The 13,651-nt window shown below is 47.2% G+C and overlaps 1 protein-coding gene across 1 annotated transcript in view; it reads right to left on the bottom strand.

Annotated features, from left to right (window-relative positions):
• Positions 1–1,677: 1,677 nt before the first annotated feature.
• The window catches only part of SMARCC1 (SWI/SNF related BAF chromatin remodeling complex subunit C1), an 81,186-nt gene continuing 69,212 nt past the window's right edge, over positions 1,678–13,651 (bottom strand). Inside the window, exons 26-28 of the mRNA XM_087824791.1 lie at positions 12,463–12,721; positions 5,926–6,102; positions 1,678–3,877 (exon numbers count right to left, since the gene is read on the bottom strand). Coding sequence (XP_087680917.1) covers positions 3,786–3,877; positions 5,926–6,102; positions 12,463–12,721 — 528 coding nt within the window. The 3' untranslated portion in view covers positions 1,678–3,785. The remainder of the gene's footprint in view (positions 3,878–5,925; positions 6,103–12,462; positions 12,722–13,651) is intronic.

Here is a 13,651-nt window from a genome sequence, read left to right as displayed (position 1 = left end):
AAGGGCCTGGAAAAACCTCTGGGTGCAGTAGGAACAGACAGGCAGAAGACGAGCTCTCTTCCCCTGGAACAGGGCTGGGTGGTCCCGGAAAGTTATTTGGTTTTGGAACCTCTGTGTAGGTGGATTCAGAGAACTCTCACTCTGCCTTTGGTCACCCGCTGGGTATGGCAATCTTGTCTCACAGCCCTGGTTCAAGTTCAGGATCAAAGGTACTTCCTAATGACAAGAGTGGTGGCAGGCCAGAGAAACGTTCAGGGGAGATGTTCACAGGGAGAGCCAACACTGAGGGTCCTGGGCTTGAAAGCAGGTAGCACTTCCTTCAAGGATAAACCTTCCCATCCCATTCTGCAAGACGACTTCCTTAAACAAACACAACCCACTAACGGAATCAAGGTGCTTTCACACTGTTCCCAGAAGTCTCGCTTCAACTGGAGCAAATAACAGCTATGCTTCTGGAACTGTAGAAAGCAGGGCTTCACAGTGGTCACAGGGAGGGAAGTTTGTGGAAAGAAAGCTTCTCGGGGTTGGCACTGCATATCCAGATGAAAGGGTGCTTATTCACATGGTTTTCCTGGAATGAAAGTCAACCTTCAGGGTTACCAAGTCCAGCAAGACAGAAACCATCTGATTCAGACTATACATTATCCCTATAAAACTCCATGCTACCCTGTTTTTCTTCATGAACACTGGGCACAACCATGCTTGTCAACTTATGAAGTGGTCTGGTGTCCTCCACCCGGCAAGGAGTGGCCTGGATCCGCATGCACTGAGGTTGGAAAATGGCTGCTCTTAACCACATTTGGGGGAATGATGCCCCAAGTAAGGGTCTGAGGAACCTGTCGAAGATTGACTGGTTGTACATGTTCTGTTATGCTCTAGAAAGAATTCACACTGCTCTATAAACCAGTCTCTCACCCGGAGCAAGAATTAACCTCCCTCATCACCCTCAGGGAAGCACAGAACTCCCATGAGCTGGCTGCCTCTGGCACTCTTCACTGGAAGAAGTCGTATCGGGTCAGAGAGCAAAGCACACCCAGCCTGGCACACGTCGTCCCTGAGGAGCTGGGTGCTCACCACCTGGCAGACACAGAATCTACTTCTGTTGCTTCCTGGGTTCATGGCACCTTGAAGATGATGGCTTCTGTTTCCTGCTCAGGTCTGCACCTGTGGGTGCTCTGAGGCTGTCCTTATGAGTACATCGAGGTTCATGGATTCATCACCCTCGAGGACCGCCTCCAATTTGGCACTAAGCTGCACCCTGACGAACATTCTGTAGCTGACCAAGCAAAATGAGGCTTCTCTGGGAGGTGCCAGAGTGCTGGCCACCGTCTCTGGAGAACTTCCTCTTTCACCTTGACCAAGGAAATAAACAGTGGGTCAGGCACTTTCAACTGTGTGTTGCTTAAGTGTGATGAGGGTGGTTGGTCAGTCAGTAAGGAAGCCACCAGCCACTGAACTGTAACTGCTGACCAGGACCAGACGGGGCTGAATATTTAGGCTCTTCATAGAACACACGAAGAAACTGGTACAGAAATGCAGAGGATGCACTAGAATCCAGAAATGATGTTCCATTTATTCACTGAAAAAGAAGGATATCAGGCCTTCTTGATCAAATTCCTCCAATCTCACCACACTCCCTCCCTTCATCTTCCCGAAATAACCACACACCGAGAAACGTGTTTGTACAAAACCACGTATTATTCCCCCTCACAAAATCGAGTGGCTGTTACAGGAACAAAACCAGATCGAAGACATGAAGAGAAAAAGTCACCACTTACACTGAAACGTAACAGCGTTAAGAATCCAGGTATTGTGCAGAATTATTACCAGCATAGTAAAAATATTTCCACCCAGATCTTTTACATTTGAGAGTGATCACATTAAAAACCTGAGGTTACAAGGGACCACAGTATGAACCAGAATTTCATTTTCCTTTAAAGACCCCAGCGGAGAAGGTAAATATTTGGAATGAGTTTCCTTTGGGAAAACCTGGTGGGAAACAGGGAAAACCCTGGCCATTGTCAAAAGGCACTGGGGTCTTCCCGGAGGCAAATGCATTGGAACTAAACGCCAGTAGGAACAAGCTCATTTCCACTCCAAGAGTCCTGTACACACACACACGGAACAGGTCTCCTTGGTTCCAGTACTGATGGTGACCAGGGCCACCTGGTTAGAGGCAACACCTGAGGGTTTGAAAGGCAAATCTTAATTGTGGTTTTATTTTATTTGCTTTCTGATATTAAGGAAAAAAGTTCTAAGGTGTCTTAAAACACCTACCTATACCCTCTCTCATATGTAAAGCTTTATAAAATGTATAGAAAAGATACCCAAAAGATGATCCACTTGGCATTCTGAATGAAACTGCCACTTGAGACTGAAGAGGCCAGGTGCTTCCGGAATCAAGCTTTACTGGAAACACCCTTTCCACACCCACTGAAGGGCAGAAGGGAGGGAAGGAGGACCAGAAGGAAACCAAGAAGTCTCAAGTCATCTCAAGTCCCTCGTCAGCAAGGGTAGAAATGGGCTCAAATTAAGGCATTTTTGTGGCTCTTCCTGTGGGATGGCATCCACTCTCAGCCCGAGCACCTCGACCCTCAGAGCACGATGCTCTGACTGCCAAGTGAGTTCCTTGATACCCCAGCATCTCCTTGACAGTCTGTGACAGATGGAATGTGAGATCTCAGAAAGGGAGGGAGAAGTTATGAAGCCGCTGATCCGGCCTCATTTGTTGGGTCCCACCCCAAACTGAAAGTACCGTTTCACTAAATTCCACTCACCCTGGCTACTGCAAGAGGTAGTGTGGGGACCTGCACCCCAGCCATCCTAACCAAGTTCCATGAGCTAAAACGTTCAGCACTATCTACTTAGTTTTTTTCTTTTTAAAGTTTTTTAAGAGGGAGAAAAGGGTGCATACAAGCAGTGAGTGGGTTCAGTTCACTGGCGGCCACTGCCCTCGGCCCCTAAAACTTTCCCAGCTAGTCCCAGGACCTAAGCAATGCCTCGCCAAATGCCAGCCACCAAAACTCGCACTGCCTTCAGAAAAACAAAGACGCCCATCACAATCCAGCAACCACCTGCATAGAAAAGCAGAGCCTGCAAACCTGGGGGGGGGGGGGGGGGAATCTGTGCTAATGCATGTGCTCTCCCCTCCCAGGCACCTATGGGGTGTGGAGGCCCTGAGTCCTCACTAGAGAGATACACCAGTGGAGTCCCTTTCCCCATCACTCTGATTTGAGCACAGATACATGTCATAAAAGCCTCCCGAAACTTCACCTCAGCACCATTCTTAGCTCAGAATAGCAGAAATAAGGTCACTTATAATGCCTTAAGGTTTGTCCCCGTTGGCTATCCCCTGCCCATCACCATTTTTTGGTTCCTATTAACTTTGAATGCTCTCCTTTAAAGCAATAAAGAAAAATAGACATATAATGATTATAAAACATTATCCAGAGGCATAAAACAGAGCAAAAAACTGCAGGAGAGCAGCAACGATGGAGACTGGATACCCACACCAAGACAGGGAAGACGCAGGTTATTTTTAGGATGACCAGGACACACTGTCACCAAGGCTTCCCCCTGAGTGTTGGCCAAGAACCTAACACAAGGGGTATCAGGGCATGGTGAGGGTGGCAAGAACAACGGGGAGAGAGGGGATATGGGATGCGTGCTTGGGACTGTGAGAAGAAAAATCCTGAAAGAAACCCAAGGAAGCTGAGGAACATAAGTCTTGTCATCCCCACTCCAGCTGGTGGCACTGGGCGTGGATACTCCCAGCATCTTCCAGGCTAGGGTGCGGCCGAGGCAGGTGGGCCTGGAGCAGGAGGTGGAGGGACTCCATCTGCAGGTGGCGGCTGCTGCTGCTGCGGCGGAGGGGGATCTGCAAATACATCCAAGAGTCACTTGTCACTGTGGAGACACAAGGGCTTGGGAAAGAAGAGTGACAGAGTGGAGTAATTTTCTCCATGGCAGGAAACCAACGCGGCGAGTACGGCATCAGGCACTGTGGTCTATTTGGGTCACTCCCATCTGAATCTCCAGGTCATGATCGTGTTGCTTCCCCTAACCCAGATGGTGGGAAGATGTCTGAATCTGCCTCCTTTGAAGCCCACCTCTTCCAAGAATCACTCCAGACCTTTAGAGAACTTAATTACATTTGATTTTACTGTATTTTAATGGTTCTAATTTTCTTTCTTTGGTTAAAAAGCTCTCCTGGGCATGTTCTGGGTCTTCTTTTCTTTGTCTCAGTGCCTTGCCTAGCTGGGCACAAAACAGATTACCAGTCTCCACCAGGGCCAGAGACCTTCCCACAAGGCAGCTGCTGACAAGCTGGACATTCCTGCAGGCCCGCTGTGCCTGAACTGCAGTCCTTGGATTTTAGGCCCAAACTAGGTCAGGTCCTGAAGGGAATATTAGTATGAGTGTCTGGGGCTCTTTCCTATTTCAACTTCAGCTGCTTTTGCATACAAAGGAACCCTAGAGATCACTTAATCAGGGTTTTTTAAACTTCTAAATTTTGCCAGAAACGAAAACATATGAAACAAATAATTAAAGTGCAGCCTTGTTTACCAGTCAGTTCACCCAGCCCTCTCCCCTAGGAGGTTGCCACCAAACCGCCAAGGCTCTCCAGGGCATTTAAAGCCCACTGATCTGGTCCCTTGTGTCACCTTAAGTAGAGAAAACTATGGTCTGAAGAGGGGAAGCACTTGCCTGATGAGGCCTGCCCAGTACCTTCCAGCCAAGCCAGCAACTCAGAGTCCCTGAAACACTCATTTGTGGAAGGAAGTGGGGGCCGGGGGCCCGAAACCCTTCACATTCTCAAGGTGCTCCACTGAGGGCCCTTTAAGGTCACAGGTCATGGGTGATGAGTAGCACATGACAGTGCTAAAGACCAATACTATTATCTCTGCAACATGGATGGCAAACGGGTCCTCTTCTTGGCAGGCTGGCACATCTGAATATTGCCTGTAAGGCAGCAAGGGAAGCATCATTTTGCCAAGGAAAGAAGGTATCTGCTATACTACAATCTCTAACCTTGGCCTCAAAAAAAAGTTTTCTTCTGTTGTCGCAATCCTATCCACATACCCAGCAAAACTGCCGTCTTTCTGTGTGCACCTGCTTTGTCCTAGCTCCAAGGGGTCTAGAGAGGAGGAGACATGCCTTTTTATCCATGCAGCCCGCCTCCTGGCCCAGAGCACTACACAGTGCACTACAGGCACTTCAGAATCACATGTAATTTTTGGGAAACCCTATACTACCATCCAACTGTTCATTTCCCACTTCCCCACTACAGCTCTCAGAGGCCAGGATCCTTACGCATCCTCATGCTCTATCGTCAACAGGAGAAAACCCCTTGGCACACATAAACTTCCAAACGAACCTGGGATCACAGATGTGGCTGCGCACCCGGCCACGAATGGCTGCACTTTGGGATTGATCTCACTGAGAAGGTCTATAGGAGTTAAGGGCAGGCCAGAGCCTCTGAAGCAACCTTCTGAAGGCCAAGGTTGGAGCAGAGCAAGGGCTCAAAAGCCACTACTTTTGAACCCTATATTGCTACAAGGCTCCTGTAGGGAAAGTAACAACCAGCAGCTCTGTATATCTGCCGAGACTCAAACTGGACAGGCTCAAGTAGAGGAGTGGAAGAGGACTGTCTTTTTGGCCTCCTCAAACCCTGAGGTCGTGAGTGCATGCCAGGATGGCCATGGCCCACAAACCTGCCAACTGCAAGCACCCTGCACTCACCACCTGTGCACCTGCCCATCAGGGGTGCTGAAGGACTGACTGAATACTGGTATTTTGGAACCCAGTATCATAGATCACACTGCCCATGGACCTGCCAAATCACAGAGAACAAAGCCTCCCTTCTCCCTCGTTCACAGCCCACCCAGAGAGACCTGGGAACGCACCCCCCAGCGTGCTACTTACACATGCCATTAGGTGCCGTGAGGGTTACCCGGGGCCCTAAGATGCTTCCTGGCATTGGCGGCATTCCAGGAGGGGTAGGGCCACTCCCAGGGGGGTGGATGTTGGCTGCAACAGTGGGAATCATGCGACCTGGCATGGGCTGCCCAGGTATCATGGAACCTGGACCTGGTATCTGACCTGTGGAGGGAGATTTAAAGTTCTAAGGTAAGTGCACTAGGAAGAAAGGCATCAATTACTACCCAAGACTGCTCCATACAGACCAATACTGGACTCCCCAAAGGCTCTGAAATACCAACAGAGCAGTATCTGCAATAATCTCTATGCCTGGTTTTCATTTTTTTTATATTTTTGGGGAGTGGGGGGATAATCGAGCAGGTCTGAGGAGTGAATGACTACCTTAAACCCTGGTATAGGCAGGTAGCCAAAAGAAGCAATCACAAAAAAAGCATCCTAAAAGAAAGCATTCATTCCCGTTAGTTTGGGTGAACAGTGAATTGTCAAATATCTACCTGAGGACACCAAATGCCAAGCAGAGACCACAGGGAAGGGAGAGAAGGATTTTAACAGCAAGTCAGCGCAGAGTCCAAGGACCACAGCTCAGTCAAGACTTTGTGGCACAGGCTTCATGGGAAGTATGTCCAAGAGGGGTTTGGTCACTACTGTGAAATCACCATTAAAAAGGGATTGTGATTGAAATCCCCAAGTCCTGCTCACAAAAAAATCTCTCCATCTATCCCCCACCAAGAAGAACCCCGCAACCCTGGAGAACCAAGGGGGCAGGCGGGATAGGGTGAGAGAGACAACCGCTCTATCTCTTCCTACTATTCTGAAATTAATGATATGAGATGCCAGCCACAAGAATAGTAAAATACCTCCTATATTCAGCATCACACTGAGACCTTAAAACTGTAGCTCTTTACTTTTCTGTAAAGAGCCAGATAGTAACTATTTGGACTTTTTAGGTCATGTGGTCACTGTCACAGCTATTCAGCTTTGCTGTTGTAGCATGAGGGCAGTCAAAAATGATATGTAACAGATAGTTATAGCTGTGTCCCCATACATCTTTATTAATAGACTCTGAAATGTGAACTTCAGATAATTTTCATGTGATATCAACATTCTTTCTCTTTTGAGATTTCCTCACCTATTTAAATTGTAAAAACCATTCTTAGTCTATGGCCCATACAACACAGGAGCTGAGTCAGTCTGGCCTACAGGTTGGAGTTTGCCAGTCTTGTTCTAGAATGATGGTGGATATTTATTAGTTCTTGAACTCAGTGGTTTGGCTGTGGGGATTGGTTTTAAAAAGCTACAAACAAAGGAAAGTAGTTTAATAGGCACACACCAAGATTTAAGCTCTTTTATGTAAGGGTAAATTATACTCTCTACAGAATGAGGAAAAAGAATCTCTGCCGTTTTTTTCTTGTGTTAAAATCCAGGGGCTTTAGTATCTAGGTAAGGTCAATTGTATGAAACTGAATACAGGTTTTTATTTTTTATTTTTATTATTATTTTTTAATATGTCTTTATTTCAGAGAGAGGAAGGGAGAGGGAGAGAGAGAGAAACATCAATGATGAGTCATTGATCAGCTGCCTCCTGCACGCCCCCTACTGGGGATTTAGCCTAAAACCTGGGCATATGCCCCGACCAGGAATCGAACCCCAATCTCCTGGATCCTAGGTCAACGCTCAACCGCTGAGGCATGCCGGCTGGGCTGAATACAGGTTTTTAAACATAAAGTCTGAGACAGCTGGAAATAAGAATGCTTGAGGTCCAATCTTCTAGCTCCTAGAACTGCGAGAGAATAAATTTTTGGTAATTTAAGTCGACAAGTTTGTGCAAAGGGAAGACATAAAGACTGAGTAACTTGCCGAGCATCATCAAGTGTGTCAACAGGGGACCCTGGCTCCAGAGATGGTACTGTAACCACAGGGCCCCCTGTGATGAAGGTCTGCAGGGGGGTCCATCTCTCTTCCAGCAGCCTATGTGACACAAACCCTGCTGCCACCAAGTGAGTCAGTTCTTCAGCCCATACCCAGCTCCAGGCAGAGACAATCCTCCAAACCAACAGCTCAGAGGGCGCGTCCCAGCAGGGAGACAATCTGACAAAGAGGAGAATCGGTGGCAGATCAACACAGAGCTAGAGATGACGGCCGTGCTGCCCGCACTGGGATAAGCCTGTAGGCTCTTGCTGTCAGGGCCCGCAGCAGTGGCCCACTTACCTATTTCCCTGTATCTTTATGACAACAAGCTGGGATTGGACAGCTTCGGAGTTTTCCAAGGCTGTAAGCCCAACAACTTAAAAACCTCTTCTTCCTCTTGCTATAAATTCCAGAGCCTTCTGAAAAACAAAGTTTTCTCTATCCTCTTGTCACAAACAGGGCAATAATGTCACTATATGAGAGGGCGATGGCTCCTTAGGAGAGGTGGCAGTAAAATGGAAGGACTAGAGAAGAGTCCTGCTTGTGGGACCTTGCACAGAGACACTTCTCAGGAAAGCCAGAGCACGAAGAGTGAGGATGTCCCTGACCATCTAGAGGTCACTGCTGTCACAGGCTACTCGACTCAGTGCTGGTGCACCTAGGGCAGTGGGCGCAGAGAACAGGTAGAGGGGAGACCAGAACCTCTCTCTGCATCTGGTCCTGCACTGCCAGGCAGTGGCAGCTATCTCACTGAATCCTCCAGGCTGTTACGAAGACAAAGAATTAAGCGTCAGGGAGGCTATGTCATCTGGTCCAAAGTCACAAGGAACAAAGACTGAGCTGAGATTCAAACCCAGGTCTGCCTGACCTTGAGGCTCATCCTCCTTCACACCACCCTGCCTCAAAGGAGTAGCTCTCCTCGGAAAAGCTAATTTCTAAGGCTTGAAATTGACATGAGGTAGAATGTAAGAGATTGAGGAGACTGCAGATCAATTTCTTATAAAGCAATCCCTATCCTCATGAAATCTAAACATCCTTGTGGCTTTTCTGGTGTTCTAGATCTCGCCATTTTTAAATGGATGACAATGTCTGAGTGCATTTCCATTCATTCTTACTAAACATGAAGAAATCTGTCCTGCATAAACCTGACATGCACAAGAGCAGGCCTTAACCAAACAAAATAAAGAGAGTTCATTTATATATTTTCCACTTAAAAAAAATTCAGGTATTTCCTTTCCCAATAGAGAGGGAGGTGAGAGAGTGAGCTGTGGCTTCAAAACAGCAGTATCAAAGCATAAACTGGTGGGAGTCTGGCCTACATACAAGGTTTTTGTGTGTGTGTGGTTTTTTTTTTTTTAAACAGCAGGCATCTGAAGCCTAGAAAATGGAAAGGTTTGCTAAAATTAGGTATAGCCTGGTGGAAAAATCCCTCATACTCTCAGGTTTATTAGCTCTTTTTACTAAAGCATTACGCCCATCATGCCTAATGGAATATTATTTAAGGATTTAATTTTTATCCAGGATGGGAGCGGTAACTAGATAAAGAACATGAGACAAGGAGAGGAGGAAAGAGAGCTCTGAATTTTCAGTCTTGAGCACATTTGTAACCTCCCACAGCACGTCCCCTGGCTGAGTCCCCCAGAGAACGGAAATAACAAAATCAAGGCCAAGTGAGGGGAAGCTGGAGCTCCTCCGAGACTGCTCCTCCCAGGGGCTTCCGGGGCGCCTGCCACAGCAGCTCTTTGTTGAGGACCGAGCCATCACTGTTCTTTTTGTGAGGGGAACCTGCTACTCCGGAAAGTGGCTCGGCAACCTTGCTATCACGTGATGCAGGCAGGACCAAAGGCACCTCAGATAAGCAAACCCTGGCTGACGGATGAACTAGTCCTTTCTGTTTTCAGTGTGGGGCTGAGTCTATGGTGGGCTGGGACAGCGTGATGACTGCCTGTGATCCTTTCCTGAGCTCTCTTACCCACAGAAAGAGCCCCCCTTGGAGGCTTAAAAGCTAAGTGCCTAATGTCTTGGGGTTAAGTTTCCTTGAACCACCAATATTTGAGTAATTGATGCAAAATGTCCTAGATTTATCATTAAAACATCATCTCTACTATGTCTGAGTTTTCAATCAAATCAGAGCAATTCCTATTCTGATTAATAAATTAGTCTAACAATTCTTAGACACTAATAGTAAAGAAACCGTAAACATATTTAAACCAGCACATCCTTCCCCTCTGCTTCCTCACACAGACACACACACAAAGGCTCCTCTATAGCGGCAGCTCACTCCAGATCCTCAGGCACCAATGCTCCAGAGACTGTCCTTTACTACAAATGCCCAGGGGAGGGCAGCGCTCGCACTGCACTTACATAGGAGATTTTTGTTGTCTTCTTTCGCCTCAACCCACTGACAGGAATCTTATTTTAAATAGGTGCCAAGGCCCCTAGAGGACTGCCTACCTTACCTTAAAGGAGACACACAGCAGTCAGGGGCACCCCCCTTGCTTGAGTAAGCAGCACAATCAAGGGCACCTCAGGAAGCAGCAGCCATTACCCAGGCCACCTGCTTCTTGGTTCCCCAAGTGCTGTCATGGGTACTGTGGCCCAGGGTGTGGCCAGGGGACGCTATGTATGTGCTCTAGAGCTGGTGCCATCATGACTATTCATCCTGTGCCATCTGGAACGGCAGTCTTACAGCGAGGACTGGTAGGGCTTTAATTTAGGAATCACTCCGTGAAAGCACCCTGCTTTACAATTTAAATGAAAAGATGAAATGCAGTGCTGCGAATTTTCTGAAGCTTGGCAAAACCTAAGGTGGTAGAAAGACGGCTATGGCCTCCTCCAGTCCCCACTTGCCAAATGTATACCAGAAACATTCTGCTATAGGTACTTCCTTTGCCTTTCTGTTGGTACAAACAACTTGGGACACTATCAGATACAGGAACAAACCCAGAAAAGGCTGGAGTTCTCAGATGAGTTAGGAGTAGGACCGATAATAAAAGAGCCCAGGAACAGAGAGAGAGCAGCGCACCAATAGCACGCTTTACACAACTGCAAGTATCTAAAGAAATTCCAGAGGTGGGGGCAGAGGGCTGCAGAGGCACAAACTAAATGGAATACATACAGGTGTCAGTTTGCATCAACCACTCTGGTGCCTGAGCCCATGTGTGTTTGACAGCCTGGCAGATTCACGCATGAAGCTGCTATTTTAACGGGCTCTAATACAAACTGATGGCCAGTTTTGTGGAGAAAAGGTTATTTATCTACATAATTATATAAACTCTACGAATCTTAGTCAGAAAGCCGGACAAGTTAACCCCTTAGTGATACATTTGTCTTGGTCTTCTCGCCACCTCCCCAACCTTGCTGGCTTTCAGAGACTGATTTTCTCCTTTCTTCACACACCATAAAGTCTGGCCAAAGACTCAAACTAGCCTACTGACCTGAATAATTATCCTCAACTCCTAACAGGCTGTGGCCTAACTTTTCTAGAACTTAGGAAATACCCGCTGGAAGGACCATGCTCATAGTCCTTGACTTAAACCCGTGGCAAACCAGACACTAACACCATTATCCACCTAACACGGCATGGAGCACCTCGCCTGCCCCTCTAGCCGGCCTCCAGAACATGCCGCACCAGATTCACTTGTAGAACCAGCCTTTTCTGAACTGGTATTAAGGTAACTTTGAACTAACTACAGGTTAATTTATTGCTGTTCTATAATTTTACTAATATATGATTTCATTTTACTCTCAAACTCCAAAGCAACCCCACACAAGGGCCAATTAGGAAAACTGACTGCCTTGAGTTGTAGCTCTCACACATCACTGGAGGGAGGGTAAACCGGCATGACCACTGAGGGAAACTGTGGTAGCATCTCCTGATGTGAACCCGTGCATATCCTACAGCCCATTCTAGGTGCACACCACATACCACTGCTCGGGGACACGACAGAGATGTGTATCTCTGTCCCCAAAGACACATGCACATGCACAGGGGCACACACTCTTCAGAACACTGAAACCATCAACAGGAGAAGGGACAACTAGTAAACCATGGGGGAGCCCCAGAGTGGAACATGGAGCCAACAGAAAAGGCCACCACTCAACGCAACATGAATGCACCTCACACACAGTGTGGAAAGAGTCAGACACAAACCAACTCACTGGGTGATTCCACTCAGAGAACAGTCAAGACCAGCCCAATGAGCCTGTAGTGCTAGCAATCAGGACAGGTGTCACTCTTGGGAGGGGAGAGACTGAGGAGTACGAGGGGCTTCTGAGTATTGGTCCCACAGGCACAGTCTCTTTGTTAAAATTCACCAGCCTCAATTAGTTATGATTTGTATAGTTTTCCATATGTACATTATATTGCAATAAAACATTATAAGAGAGTATCAGATTTTTAAAAAATATTCATACATGCAACGACCCTTCACAAATTCACTTAAGCCATTTCTGTGAGAAAGTAAAAGGAGGGAAATGACCTGTTTCTATTCTAAAGTCTACTTCTATGAACTCTTCTTTTTCTGGCATCGCCTTCCTAAGGGAACGATGGTATTTGCGTCACGGGGGCAGTGCTGAGGTATCACCTTGGAATCAGGCAGAGCATCCTCTCACCTGGCTGGGGCGGGTGGGGCGGTGGCATCTGGTGCTGCAGCAGAGGGTAGGGTGGGGGCTGCTGGTGAGGCATCATGCTGGGGTGCCCTGCTGCCCCCAGCGGCACCAGGCCAGGCCCTCCTGAGTGCTGGTGTCCCTGTGGAGGGTTCTGCCCATGCTGCTGCTCCATTTGCTGGCGGGCTCGCAACTCTGCATATTTCAGCTGCTCCATGTGGAAGTTCTGGCGTTCCGTAAGCAACTGCTGCCTCTGCTGCTCTAACTGTTAAGAAAAGGAAGGGGAAGAGAGATGACACCGAAGAGGCTCTTGGGAATGGATGACACACAGGACACCCACCTGATCCCTGAATCCCCTATTCCTCACCAGTTACATAGTCACCTCTCCTCCGTCTACAGAGAGAAAAGGCATTATTTCTTGAGTAGCATATTTCTACTTGGACACCTGTTACTGGGGTCAAAGGCCTTCCCTGTGTTAAGTATAAGGTCTGCCTTTCCTTACGACCATCATCCGGTGGGGCTATTGTCGTCTGGGTCCACTCAGGACACGTGTAATCTCTGTTCGATACGCCTTCAAGTATTTAAAAAGTTTCCATACCTGCCCCAGGTGAAATAAGCAACTCCTGTCCCTCAGATGCTAGTATTTCAAGTCCCCCAACCTCCCTAGGTGCTCTCTTCTGGATGTGATCCTTTGGGTTACTATTTTAGAATATGACACCAGAGTTAATGTTCTTAGTGTGTGCCTTAGCTGCAAAGACACACATCTTCTATGTGGAACTTTGGCAGCGCCACTGTAAATTTTGGCTTTCAAGTACCCCAAATTACACTGGGGTGACACATTCACAGTGTATTTTAGATGTCTGCATAAAAATCTGCATGCGTCTTGGTTTGAATATAAGCATTTCAACATTCAAGATAATCTTCCTGAAACCCAAATTAAAACAGAAAAGTTATTATACGTGCCAAGAAACTCAGAAACCATATGCCCAACAGTTCAGAGAATGGGATGCTATCAAAATTAATTTAATTCAGGGCTGAAAAAGAAAATCAACTTGAAAAAGGAGGGAAATAAAAATCCAGACTTCTAGAATTAAGTAGCATAAAGATCATAAGGAAGGTTAACAGATCTATTTCTTTTCAATAATGTTCCATTCCACCATTTCAATAGTAAGATCTGAGTCACCAGAAAGTATTC

Source organism: Miniopterus natalensis, chromosome 15 (genome assembly GCF_054644295.1).
Source record: "Miniopterus natalensis isolate mMinNat1 chromosome 15, mMinNat1.hap1, whole genome shotgun sequence".
In the NCBI taxonomy this organism is placed as follows: domain Eukaryota; kingdom Metazoa; phylum Chordata; class Mammalia; order Chiroptera; family Miniopteridae; genus Miniopterus; species Miniopterus natalensis.
This window is presented reverse-complemented; position numbering and strand designations above follow the sequence as displayed.